The sequence below is a fragment of the Bufo bufo genome, chromosome 1, assembly GCF_905171765.1.
Source record: "Bufo bufo chromosome 1, aBufBuf1.1, whole genome shotgun sequence".
NCBI lineage: Eukaryota > Metazoa > Chordata > Amphibia > Anura > Bufonidae > Bufo > Bufo bufo.
The window spans coordinates 620,152,448-620,165,608 of record NC_053389.1 but is presented as its reverse complement, the minus strand read 5'-3'; the positions used below and the strand labels follow the sequence as shown (position 1 = coordinate 620,165,608).

General features: G+C 44.4%; 1 protein-coding gene across 1 annotated transcript in view; it reads left to right on the top strand.

Moving 5' to 3' along the window:
* SNX1 (sorting nexin 1) overlaps window positions 1–13,161 on the top strand; it is an 80,157-nt gene that overhangs the window by 46,047 nt on the left and 20,949 nt on the right. Inside the window, 1 exon segment of the mRNA XM_040413775.1 lies at window positions 7,749–7,892. Within this exon segment, the coding sequence (XP_040269709.1) occupies window positions 7,749–7,892 (144 nt within the window).

The window sequence follows — 13,161 nt, the reverse complement described above, 5'->3', positions numbered from 1 at the left end:
TCTCTTGTAGAAATGAGTGGTCTATTGCTGAATTCAGTGATGTTTTTTGTGTTCAGTTTTGAGAATTGACCAGTGTTTGTTAAGTATTTTGTTAACATAAGGGACTTGCTTCACAAAAGGTAGAAACAAAGGGTATTCTTGAGAATGCTCCCGTTGAGTACCTTGAAACATTCACTTTTTTTCTTTTTGGTTAGTGCGTTTAAAGTTGTTGCCGCAATACAGAGGCTGGATACTGCCTTTGTGCCGAAATTTTGTGTCATAGTCTCTAGAGTCGCATCGAGCACCGAGGTATCGCTGACTATGCGTTTAGCCCTAATGAACTGCTATAAGGTAATGACCGCAACCATCATCCGGGGATGAGCACTGTCAAACCTCAGGATGGTGTTGCGGTCAGTAGGTTTAGTATAAACCTCGGTGCTCAATACACCTCCAGTGTAACGTACATTCACATCCAAGAAATGTAACATATTGGGTGGAAAATCCAAAAGTAAATTGTATGTCAGGATCAGGCTATTTAAATGATTGTGAAATAGGTGTAACTCAGAGGCCGTCCCCGTCCAAATAATGAAAATATCGTCTATGTATCTCCACCACCTCAGCACATGGCTGAAGTGGTGGGACACATAGACATGCTGTTCTTCCAAATGGGGAGACGACCATGTTGGCGTAAGTGGGGGCCACATTCGTCCCCATGGCCGTCCCTCTGATTTGCATGTAATAATCATCCCCGAAAAGGAAATAATTATTATGTATAATCATACGTAATATAGCCAAAAAGAAGGTTTGCGCCTCCATGGTGGTAGTCAGAGTTAGTTAGAGCGGATTCAACTACTGCCATCCCTATATCATGCTGTATAGAAGTATACAGACTGACGATGTCGAAGGAGGCCAGTATGGCGTCCTCCCGGCATCGTCACGTCTGCTAACTTAGACAAAAAAATCAGTGGTATCACTCAGATACGATCTTGAGTTAACCACATATGGTTGCAAAATCTTGTCTAAAAAAACGGAAGCGTTACTGAGTATAGAGCCACGGCCAGAAACAATAGGTCGGCCGGGCGGACACTGTAAATTTTTGTGGATTTTTGGCAATAAATAAAATAAAGGGGTGACAGGATGAGCTCGCAACATAAAAGACAAACTAGTCAAAAATGACATTGGCTCACAAAAAAGCACATGTCAACTACTTCTGGCCCCAAGAATAATGGCAGTTACCCGTGCCTCCACTGTGTAAACTGCAAATACATGGTGAAGGGGCGGGCAATTCTATTCACAGCCACAAACTGGGATCTCTTACCCCCTCAAATTTACTTAACTTGTGACTCATGTTTTGTGATTTATGTTCTATGGTGCCCCTGCAAATTATTATACGTGGGCGAAACCACATGTGACTTCAAGTCCCGCTTTAATCAACATCGATTTTCCATACGGAAAAAACGCAAGGACCTGCCGGTCTCGCACCACTTCGCGGACATGGATCATGCTGAAGGAGATCTCAAGTTTATGATCCTTATCATGTTCCGTTATCCGCGGACTGGTGGTGATCGCATAAAAATGCTAAAGAAAGGCGAGTCTGAATGGATCTTTAACTACAAACCATTCGACCTAGGGGCTTAAACGTAGATCATAGACCCTGGCTTTTCATATACTTCCTTCAGTTCTGTCCTGCCGGTGTATGTGTTGAAAAAATTGTTTTCTAGTTTTTAATGAATATATTTGGATAATATATTTTTTTATCGCTTCACTTTCAGGACCTTATGTTGGAAGGGCTTTGCTCAAAGGGAGGCGAGATGCTCATTCTGACATGTGCGCTTATCCCTGAATTACTGCTCATCATACAACACATATTCACTCCTGTTACCAGTTGTATTTGCATAGTTACTGTGGAGGATGGTCACTCCGTTAAGGGGTTAAATTATGACGAGCTTAGTGGGAGGTCGATGGCTGCCGCTGTCTCCTCCCCCTCTTTTTTGCTCTCGTAGATGTCTGATGACAGTGCATCGCAAGATGGCAACGTCACCTGGCTACATACCCTGGGTGCTTTATCCTTGAATTAATCTAGTATTTTCCGTTACGACGCTGGTTCTATACTTATTTTCATGACCGTGATGTGTAGAAGCCGATTGTCATGTGACGTCTCACTGGAGATCACGTGAGTTACCCATAGTGACGTCACCGGCATGCGCACTTGCAGTTCCGGGACGCCGTATCCATGCGGCGCAACTCGCAACAGTATATCCTCCCACCATTGAGCACGCCTAACTCCACGCTCGGTCCTGTCTTCTTCACATATCTACAGGTGATAATGATTCACAGCTAATTGCCACTTCTGTACTTTTATTGTATTATCAATGAATATGTATACCTGGAAGCTTTATATACTGATTCTGGTTCTGATTTTAGCTATCTTCCGGGATTGTCACACTTGTATTTTTATGACACATATCAAATTCTTTATTTTTGTATGTTTTATTGATTGCCACTTATGTATGTTAACTAACCTTGACTGGATAAATACGCACAGTCTTCACTATGCTGTATTGCTTGAGAATGGTCCCAGTAAGCGGACTGAAACGTCGCACAGGTGAATAAAGGGTCCTACTTTTTTCACTTCAACGGACGTGCTGCGGTGTCGTTCTTATTCTACATTGCACACCTTGGTAAGGTGTTGGTCGGCCGCTGGCACCCATACAGCTATACTAGAGTGCTGCCTTGAATTTTCCTATAATATATATATATATATATATATATATATATAAAACAAAGAAATCGGACTGCACTCCAGTTGAATCCTCAGTGAAACAAGGTTTATTCAACCATGGGTGGCACAAGCGACGTTTCGGCTCGCAATGAGCCTTTCTCAAGCATTAACAGAGTGTGAACAAGTTACATATAAAGGGGTGTCAATCATAACACTTAGTGATTAAACATAATTGATACTTAAAGTCATATCTACAGCAAAGTAATTACAAAATAAGACAACATATTACTAATTCAATATAGTTGAAAAAAATGAAAAATACAGGTGAGTGCATGAAGTGCATGATGCATCAAAATTACATCCGAACTCATCCAGATGTGGTGTCTTGCACATGTCCCGAAGGAGTAGTATAGGGAATTTACGTATCATCTGTTCTATTTTTTCAAATTTTTATTATGATGGATTTTCAGGTTTATATCCTCTAATGCTGGCCGACTTGATAATAATAACGTTCTGATACATGAAAAATGAGGAGAACCCCTCTTGGTCACGTACTTCAGCAGGTTTGGAACCCACAGTACTGTTGGTACTGACGTACTTGCACGACTGGGGTAACGATTGGAATTGAGCCTCCTTCTTTAAAAAAAGGGGGGGAGACTCTTCCAACCTGCCTTTATATTTATTGACGCAATGTGGAACGAAAAACGTCAACTTGCATAGTATAAAGTATATATCAACATTAGGGCAGTATTCCCTTATCCATTATGGGTGGTTAGTATACCGGGGACTAGTTATGCGCATGCGCTTCCTTTCTAGACAGTTTACGTCATCCCGTGCATCTGGTGCGGCATATGTCGCCCACGACACTAATATGGGACTGGACTACGCGCATGCGTACTATGGAAAGCGCTGTAGTATGACGTATGTGACCGATCGGGACATGCGCAAAGACACCCCAAAGGACGCGATGGACAGCGTGGTCGCCAGCACTACTCCAGGTATCAATTAACTTGTTTTCCTCGCTCCCACACATGTGTATCAGTATGGCTTCTGTAATCATCATGCTCAGAGTAGAATACAGCTGTGATCAATTATGATTCTGGATGAGTTTCGGATGTAATTTTGATGCATCATGCACTTCATGCACTCACTGTATTTTTCATTTTTTCAACTATATTGAATTAGTAATATGTTGTCTTATTTTGTAATACTTTGCTGTAGATATGACTTTAAGTATCAATAATGTTTAAATCACTAAGTGTTATGATTGACACCCCTTTATATGTAACTTGTTCACTACTCTGTTAATGCTTGAGAAAGGCTCATTGCGAGCCGAAAGCGTCGCTTGTGCCACCAAGGGTGAATAAACCTTGTTTCACTGAGGATTCAACTGAGTGCAGTCCGATTTCTTTGTTCTATTAGTGTGGTAAGCCACAGTTTACCATACTTGGACATTGCACCCTCTCTACCTTTTTTTTCTGTTTGGTGGTGCTGCTGGTTATTTTTTATATATATATATATATATATATATATATATATATATATATATATATATATATATATATATATATATATAATATAATTATAATATCAGGTTCACCTGACGGGGCGGATCATTTATTATTTTTATAGAGCGGGCTGTCACTGACAGCTGGACCTGTGCCACTGATTGGACTTGCACAGATCCTGCACCTACCCGATAAGCCCCATCATACTTGTATAGCGCTGGTACTCAAGTCACGTTCCTGCAGCGCAAAAGCCTGGTCCTTTCCCATCCATATTTGGGCCCCTTGTAAATTTCTGCCCTGGCACTGACTGGCAGCAGCCTTGTGACTCCTCAACACCCCCTCCCCCCCCCCATTGAAAATTCAAGGCAGCAAGGCATTCTAACTGAAAAAATACCTCTCTAGTCTGCTGCCTCTTGGCCTGCACACTGTTTTGCCACAGTGCCACTGTAGGCCTCTTTCACATGGGCATTGTGGGAAAAGTGTGCGGGTGCGTTGCGGGAACACCCGTGCGATTTTTTCCCGCGTGAGTGCAAAACATTGTAATGCGTTTTGCACTCGCGTGAGAAAAATCACGCATGTTTGGTACCCGAACTTCTTCACAGAATTCGGGCTTGGGATCGGTGTTCTGTAGATTGTATTATTTTCCCTTATAACATGGTTATAAGGGAAAATAATAGCATTCTGAATACAGAATGCTTAGTAGGTGATCAATTGAGGGGTTAAAAAAATTTAAAAAAATTAACTCACCTTCTCCTCTTGTTCGCGTAGATCCCGGTCTCTTCTTTACTTCTTTAATGATGAGCTGTGGGCTAAAGGACCTTTGGTGACATCAGATCACATGCTCCAATCACATGGTCCATCACCGTAAGAAGCATATCAAGGTTCTGGAGTGGCCTAGCCAGTCTCCAGACCTAAATCCAATAGAACATGGTTTGGAGGGAGCTGAAACTCTGTGTTGCTCAGCGACAGCCCCGAAACCTGACAGATCTAGAGGAGATCTGTGTGAGGAGTGTGGCCAAAATCCCTGTTGGTGTGTGTACGAAACCTGGTCAAGACTATAGAAAAACGTTTGACCTCTGTAAATTGCAAAGACTTCTGTACCAGATATTAACACAGATTTTTCTCAGGTGTTCAAATACTTAGTTTAGCAAGACAAATACATTCTTTAAAAATCATACAATGTGAATTCTTGTTTTTTTTTTAAAAAAAAATTATTCTGTCTCTCAGAGTGGGAATGCACCTACAATGTGAATTTCAGACCCCTCCATGATTTCTAAGTGAGAGAACTGCAAAATCGCAGGGTGTTCAAATACTTCTGTTCCTCACTGTATATAGTGTCATTACACCTGAGGATGCCAGGGATCTGGGCAAACATTTTGGGGGCAGCATATGAAGCGATTTTTAGAGACTGCTATAGTCAGTGCTGACCCTAAACCATATAAATCAATGAAAAGGAAGCAATAGAGGGACGAGTGGTGATAGTGCACAGAACCACATCCCTGGTGCATGAGTGAACGCAGAATAATACAACTACGATAGCTCGCCGGTGTTTAGTGGTCGGAGGAATTTTAATGAGATAGAGTGATTCATTATTACAGATTATGCGATAAATGTAAATTGGGGGCTATCAGCCGTAGGGGTGCCAGTTTTTATTTAGGAAAACCTAGTACCCTTAATTTCTCTAGGTCAGACGTCAATTCAACAAATCTATCGTTTAACACCCCCCTCCCACACCTCATAGTGTATAGCGTGCAAATCTCCACAGTATATAACACTGCCCAGTATACAGTACCCCACAGTATGCAATACATAGCATATGGCACCCTATAGTATACAGCACCCCACAGTATCAGTATAGCACCCTATAGTATACAGCAACCCCACAGATGCAGTATAGCACCCTATATTATACAGCACCCCACAGTATGCAGTATAGCACCCTATAGTATACAGCACCCCCACAGTATGCAGTATAGCACCCTATAGTATACAGCACCCCACAGTATGCATGTATAGCACCTTATAGTATACAGCACCCCACAGTATGCAGTATAGCACCCTATAGTATACAGCACCCCACAGTATGCAGTATAGCACCCTATAGTATACAGCACCCCATAGTATACAGCACCCCACAGTATGTCACTCTATAGTATACAGCACCCCACAGTATGGCACCCTATAGTATACAGCACCCCACAGTATGGCACTCTATAGTATACAGCACCCCACAGTATGGCACCCTATAGTATACAGCACCCCACAGTATGGCACCTAAAGTATGACAGACAGTCTCCCTCAGAATGGCACCCTATAGTATACAGCACCCCACAGTATGGCACCCTATAGTATACAGCACCCCACAGTATGGCACCCTATAGTATACAGCACCCCACAGTATGGCACCCTATAGTATACAGCACCCCACAGTATGGCACCCTATAGTATACAGCACCCCACAGTATGGCACCCCTATAGTATACAGCACCCCACAGTATGGCACCCTATAGTATACAGCACCCCACAGTATGGCACCCAATAGTATCAGCACCCCACAGTATGGCACCCTATAGTATACAGCACCCCACAGTAATGGCACCCTATAGTATACAGCACCCCACAGTATGGCACCGCTATAGTATACAGCACCCCACAGTATGGCACCCTATAGTATACAGCACCCCAGTATGGCACCCTATAGTATACAGCACCCCACAGTATGGCACCCTATAGTATACAGCACCCCACAGTAAGCAGTATTGCATCCTATAGCATACAATATAGCACCACAGTATACAGTCACCCCACACTATACAGTAGCTTACAGTATCAATAGGCATAACCCCTGTCACCTTTTCCTAATGCGTATCCTCCCCCCCTCTCTCCCCCCCCCCCGAGTGGCAGAGGAGAAAAAAAATACCCAGCAGTCCATTAATTGGTGCCTTGTACTCTTATGAGCGTATAACAGTAACTCGCAGTACTCAGTAGACTCAAGATTTAATTGGCATATCTAGTACAGGAAGTGCCAATGTGTCATGTCTGTTAATTTATTATTAATTTCCTCCTTGCTTCTTTAGGTTTTTAAGCTTTTAGTTATTTACTGTCTGTGAATTGGACAAACCCTGATGAAGTTCACTGCTAGAAGGAAGATAAGCAGCTGGCAAAGCAGACCACAGCATGCCAGATATGTGTCCCTGCTGTGCTATCACACAGCGAAAGGTTAGAAAGGCTGGAATATCAACTGTCAAGATGGTAAAATCTTGTGTATATGTCCTTATTATAAGCAAGCTCTGCCTACTGTGCAGATAGAGAGGGAGCGCCATATTCCAGCGCTCTCTCTCCTCTTTCTAGTAATCGGTGGGGGTCTCAGCGCTCAGATCCCCACCAAACAAAACTTTTGGTATGCCTGACAGCAAAAGTTTAAGAAATCTCAGTGACCCTTTAAGTAAAATTTACCAGTGACCCCTTTAAGTAAAAATTTACCAGACTCATTCTGCAGTACCCGACTTTGCCTCATTAATTCATTGTGTCCACTATAGGGTGCGTTTGACCAGCGCATGAAGACCTGGCAGCGCTGGCAGGATGCCCAGTCAACACTACAGAAAAAGAGGGAGACTGAAGCACGTCTGTTGTGGGCCAACAAGCCGGACAAATTACAGCAGGGCAAAGGAGAAATCTCTGAAGTGAGTGAGGTGATCGTGCACTGTAATTTATAAAGTGAAACAACTTTTTTATGTATGGATGTATAAGATCTTTCAAGTGCATTTTATGTATACTGTATATATGCAAAATCTTGCTGCTGGTATTCCATGCTGTGCACAGTAAATGGCGAAGCATACACATTGTAGTGACTTACAGCCATGAGAATTTGTTGGGTGTAATGCTGCTACCAAACACTAGATAAATCACGGTTTTGGAATAATGAGGAGTAATATGAAAATGAAAATATACTTCATAAAACCTTTTAAAAACATGATCAACTACTACCTTACTTTTATGGTTTGTTAAAAAAAAAATATTTAAATGTACATGTCTCAGAAAAAAAACATTGTGGGAATTTGATCAGTTTACGAATCGAGCATTTTAGCATAGAAAAGTGGAAACGAATGCATGCCCTATGTCACGTGCCGGTGTCCCCTGAGACCTCAGGCGAGCAGGATACAAGGAAAACAGGCCAAGACCACATTCATTTATTACAAAGGAACCAAGACACGTGACAATGACTATAACAAAATACCTCAATGTACTGAAACGGATCAACTGCGCCACTGACTACAATACTCGCAATACTCTGGAGGGGCGTAACTAAGCAGCTACCTGGTCTTCACTAGAGCCTCAGATAGTGAGGATAGCTTGGGCCGTAGGTTTTGCCAGGGTCTACTCTAGAGCGTAAACAGAGTCAGTGGCATTAGGATCAGGCGGCAGAGATACCAGACAAGGGTATCGACAGTACATTGAGTCCACAGACAGGCAGGCAGAACTAAAACGAGGCAGAAGCAGTTACCTGCGCCGTAAGCAAAAGAAGCTAAGTGGGCCCCAGGCAGAGCTCACATAGACAGAGAGAGGGCATTCGGGCATATGGGCATTCCGACTCCTGCAGAACACAGAAACCCTCTTGCGAATGCCGACATGGACAGACATTAACGGAACACCAGAAGCAGTATAGGACTGCCAGGCAGACAAAAACAGGAACATAGATCAGACGCATATGAGCTCTGCTAGGCAATACAGATACAAGGCAAGGTACCGGGCCTGAAGACAAACGATACAGAACCAGGGTGAACATACCGAGGTGTAGATGTAGGACCCCTTGGGTCAGCAGCAAAGGGCAAAACCTGGCAAGACAAACGTAGACAGACCAGACAGAGCAGAAGAGTGAAACACCCACAAGACAGAACAGACTGACCTCACACTCCACGCAGGCAGAAATAGCAGCCAAATGAGCGCACCTGAAAGGACACACCAGGAACTGACCAGGGGAGGTTAACCCCATCAGAACCTAACGGTAAGGTACCAAATCAGGTCAGGAATAACCAGAAACCGCAGCATACCAAGCTGTAATGCAGGTGTTTGCTCATAGCAACCAGCATGCACGGAACACCGCAGCCAGTACGCAAGAGCGCAACCAACCTAACATACCACAGGGAGACGATACAGCCAGAAAGGGGTACACACACGGGCAGGTTCACACTAGATACTGCAGCCATCACGCAGCCAAAAGCAGCCAGCCTACAACGGAATCACCCGCAGCCAGTACGCAAAAGGCGTGCAGCCAGCCTGCACGGCAAACCACGTCACGGCGAAACGCACTGTGTGACACCCTTTTTGTGCTATATTTGTGTAAAATAGATGGGTTTCCGTGTGTCCAGAAACATTTAGTAAAGTTATCATTTTTTAAAGACAGAAAATTTATGATTTTAGATTTAATTTCACTGCCTAGATCTGCCAACGTTAAGGGCTGTGCGCCTCTTAATACTACTAAATACTGACATACTTTGGTTTAAAGGGAACCTGTCATGGGATATTTGATTATAATCTAACTAATTATATACAATCATTAACTACTAAAAAGTGCCTTAGATGTATTCACTTACAGGTGTGACAGATGGTTACCTCATAATATACACACAAAGATGCCGCATGCTAATGAGCTGATTTAAGTCCGGCGTGATGTCAGTGAGTCCAGCGTATATTTAATTCAGAGCTATAGCCACTCCCCTGCCGACCCTGCCTTGTTCATATGGAAACAAACTGTCATTCAGCAGCAGGTGGGCGGGGAGAGTCAGGAGCTCATGAATATTTATTACTCATCATTATCAGCTGGAGCTTTTCAATACAGCAGTGTTGGCAGATTGACTGGGTCAATTAAAGAAAGTGACCCAGCATTGTGCTAAGCGAATCAGTCACTTATTTATGTTGACCTTAGTTAGGACACCATAAACTGTGACAGGTTCCCTTTAAGACTGGTATATGAAACACAGGGTCTTAAAGGGATACTGTCACGACATACCTGAGTAGTTATCCAAATGAACTGGGAGATTCGTTATGGTCTCCTTATTCATGTCCCCACGCAGATCAGTGCCTATGTTGCTGAGAAATTAAGCCCTTTGTTTTATGCAAATGAGCGTTTGGTGCAACTAGGGCATCACCATAGCACCTCATCGCACTAAAAGCTTTAAATGACAGGGACAAGGCAGGGCGATGTAATCTCATCTGGCCCCACCTGCACCAGTGCTTTGGGAATCTGTCCATGTGCAGTGCAGCTCTGGTTCTTCTCAGAGCTGTGTACCACAGACGACTCCCTGGCAAGAATCAGGACCGTACTGCACGAGTGCTGATTCCCAAAGCTCTGATTCGCACGCAAGAACACAGGGTTAGTGATATTACATTGCCCCTCACAGCTGGGGGGGGGGCAGCAGCGTAGTGAGTGGGAGCTTTAGTGCAACAGTTGACACCTTTTTGCATCAAACCGCTCATTTGCATAAAACCAAAAGGCTTGATTTCTCAGCAACAGAGGCGCTGATCTATGCGGGATGAACAACTTTTAGTTTACTACTCGCACATGGTGACAGATTCCACTGCCCCATTCTGTCCACGTAGCCACTAAATTATATATAAACCTATCATCCTCATAAATCGTGTAAGAACATTAAACCCCACACAACTTAGGCTACTTTCACACTAACGTTTTGGCTGGATTCGGCAGTGTTCAGCTAAAACGCTTCCATTACTGATAATACAACCGTCTGCATCTGTTATTAACGGATCCGGTTGTATTATTTTTAACATAGCCAAGACGGATCCGTCATGAACTCCATTGAAAGTCAATGGGGGACGGATCCGTTTTCTATCGTGTCAGTTAACCACCTCCGGACCGCCTAACGCAGGATCGCGTTCCGGAGGTGGCAGCGCTGCGCACAGTCACGCATATACGCGTCATCTCGCGATGGCCGAGATTTCCTGTGAACGCGCGCACACAGGCGCGCGCGCTCACAGGAACGGAAGGTAAGAGAGTTGATCTCCAGCCTGCCAGCGGCGATCGTTCGCTGGCAGGCTGGAGATGTGTTTTTTTTAACCCCTAACAGGTATATTAGACGCTGTTTTGATAACAGCGTCTAATATACCTGCTACCTGGTCCTCTGGTGGTCCCCTTTGTTTGGATCGACCACCAGAGGACACAGGTAGCTCAGTAAAGTAGCACCAAGCACCACTACACTACACTACACCCCCCCCCCCCCCGTCACTTATTAACCCCTTATTAGCCCCTGATCACCCCTGATCACTCCATATAGACTCCCTGATCACCCCCCTGTCATTGATTACCCCCCTGTCATTGATCACCCCCCTGTAAAGCTCCATTCAGATGTCCGCATGATTTTTACGGATCCACTGATAGATGGATCGGATCCGCAAAACGCATCCGGACGTCTGAATGAAGCCTTACAGGGGCATGATCAATGACTGTGGTGATCACCCCCCCCTATCATTGATCACCCCCCTGTAAAGCTCCATTCAGATGTCCGCATGATTTTACGGATCCACTGATAGATGGATCGGATCCGCAAAACGCATCCGGACGTCCTGAATGAAGCCTTACAGGGGCATGATCAATGACTGTGGTGATCACCCCATATAGACTTCCCTATCACCCCCCTGTAAAGCGCCATTCAGATGTCCGCATGATTTTTACGGATGCACTGATAGATGGATCGGATCCGGCTAAAACGCATCCGGACGTCTGAATGAAGCCTTACAGGGGCATGATCAATTGACTGTGGTGATCACACCCCCTTGTCATTGATTACCCCCCTGTAAAGCTCCATTCAGATGTCCGCATGATTTTTAACGGATGCACTGATAGATGGATCGGATCCGCAAAACGCATCCGGAACGTCTGAATGAAAGCCTTACAGGGGCTGATCAATAGACTGTGGTGATCACCCCATATAGACTCCCTTATCACGCCCCTCTGTAAAGCGCCATTCAGATGTCCGCATGATTTTTACGGATGCACTGATAGATGGATCGGATCCGCAAAACGCATCCGGACGTCTGAATGAAGCCTTACAGGGGCGTGATCAATGACTGTGGTGATCACCCCATATAGACTCCCTGATCACCCCCCTGTCATTGATTACCCCCCTGTCATTGATTACCCCCCTGTAAAGCTCCATTCAGATGTCCGCATGATTTTTACGGATCCACTGATAGATGGATCGGATCCGCAAAACGCATCCGGACGTCTGAATGAAGCCTTACAGGGGCGTGATCAATGACTGTGGTGATCACCCCATATAGACTCCCTGATCACCCCCCTGTCATTGATTACCCCCCTGTAAAGCTCCATTCAGATGTCCGCATGATTTTTACGGATGCACTGATAGATGGATCGGATCCGCAAAACGCATACGGACGTCTGAATGAAGCCTTACAGGGGCGTGATCAATGACTGTGGTGATCACCCCATATAGACTCCCTGATTTACCCCCCTGTCATTGAGTTACCCCCCTGTCATTGATTACCCCCCCTGTAAAGCTCCATTCAGACTTCCGCATGATTTTTTACGGATCCACTGATAGATGGATCGGATCCGCAAAACGCATACGGACGTCTGAATGAAGCCTTACACGGGCGTGATCAATGACTGTGGTTATCACCCCATATAGACTCCCTGATCACCCCCCTGTCATTGATCACGCCCGTGTAAGGCTTCATTCAGATATTTTTTTGGCCCAAGTTAGCGGAATTTTTTTTTTTTTTTCTTACAAAGTCTCATATTCCACTAACTTGTGTCAAAAAATAAAATCTCACATGAACTCACCATACCCCTCACGGAATCCAAATGCGTAAAATTTTTTAGACATTTATTTTCCAGACTTCTTCTCACGCTTTAGGGCCCCTAGAATGCCAGGGCAGTATAAATACCCCACATGTGACCCCATTTCGGAAAGA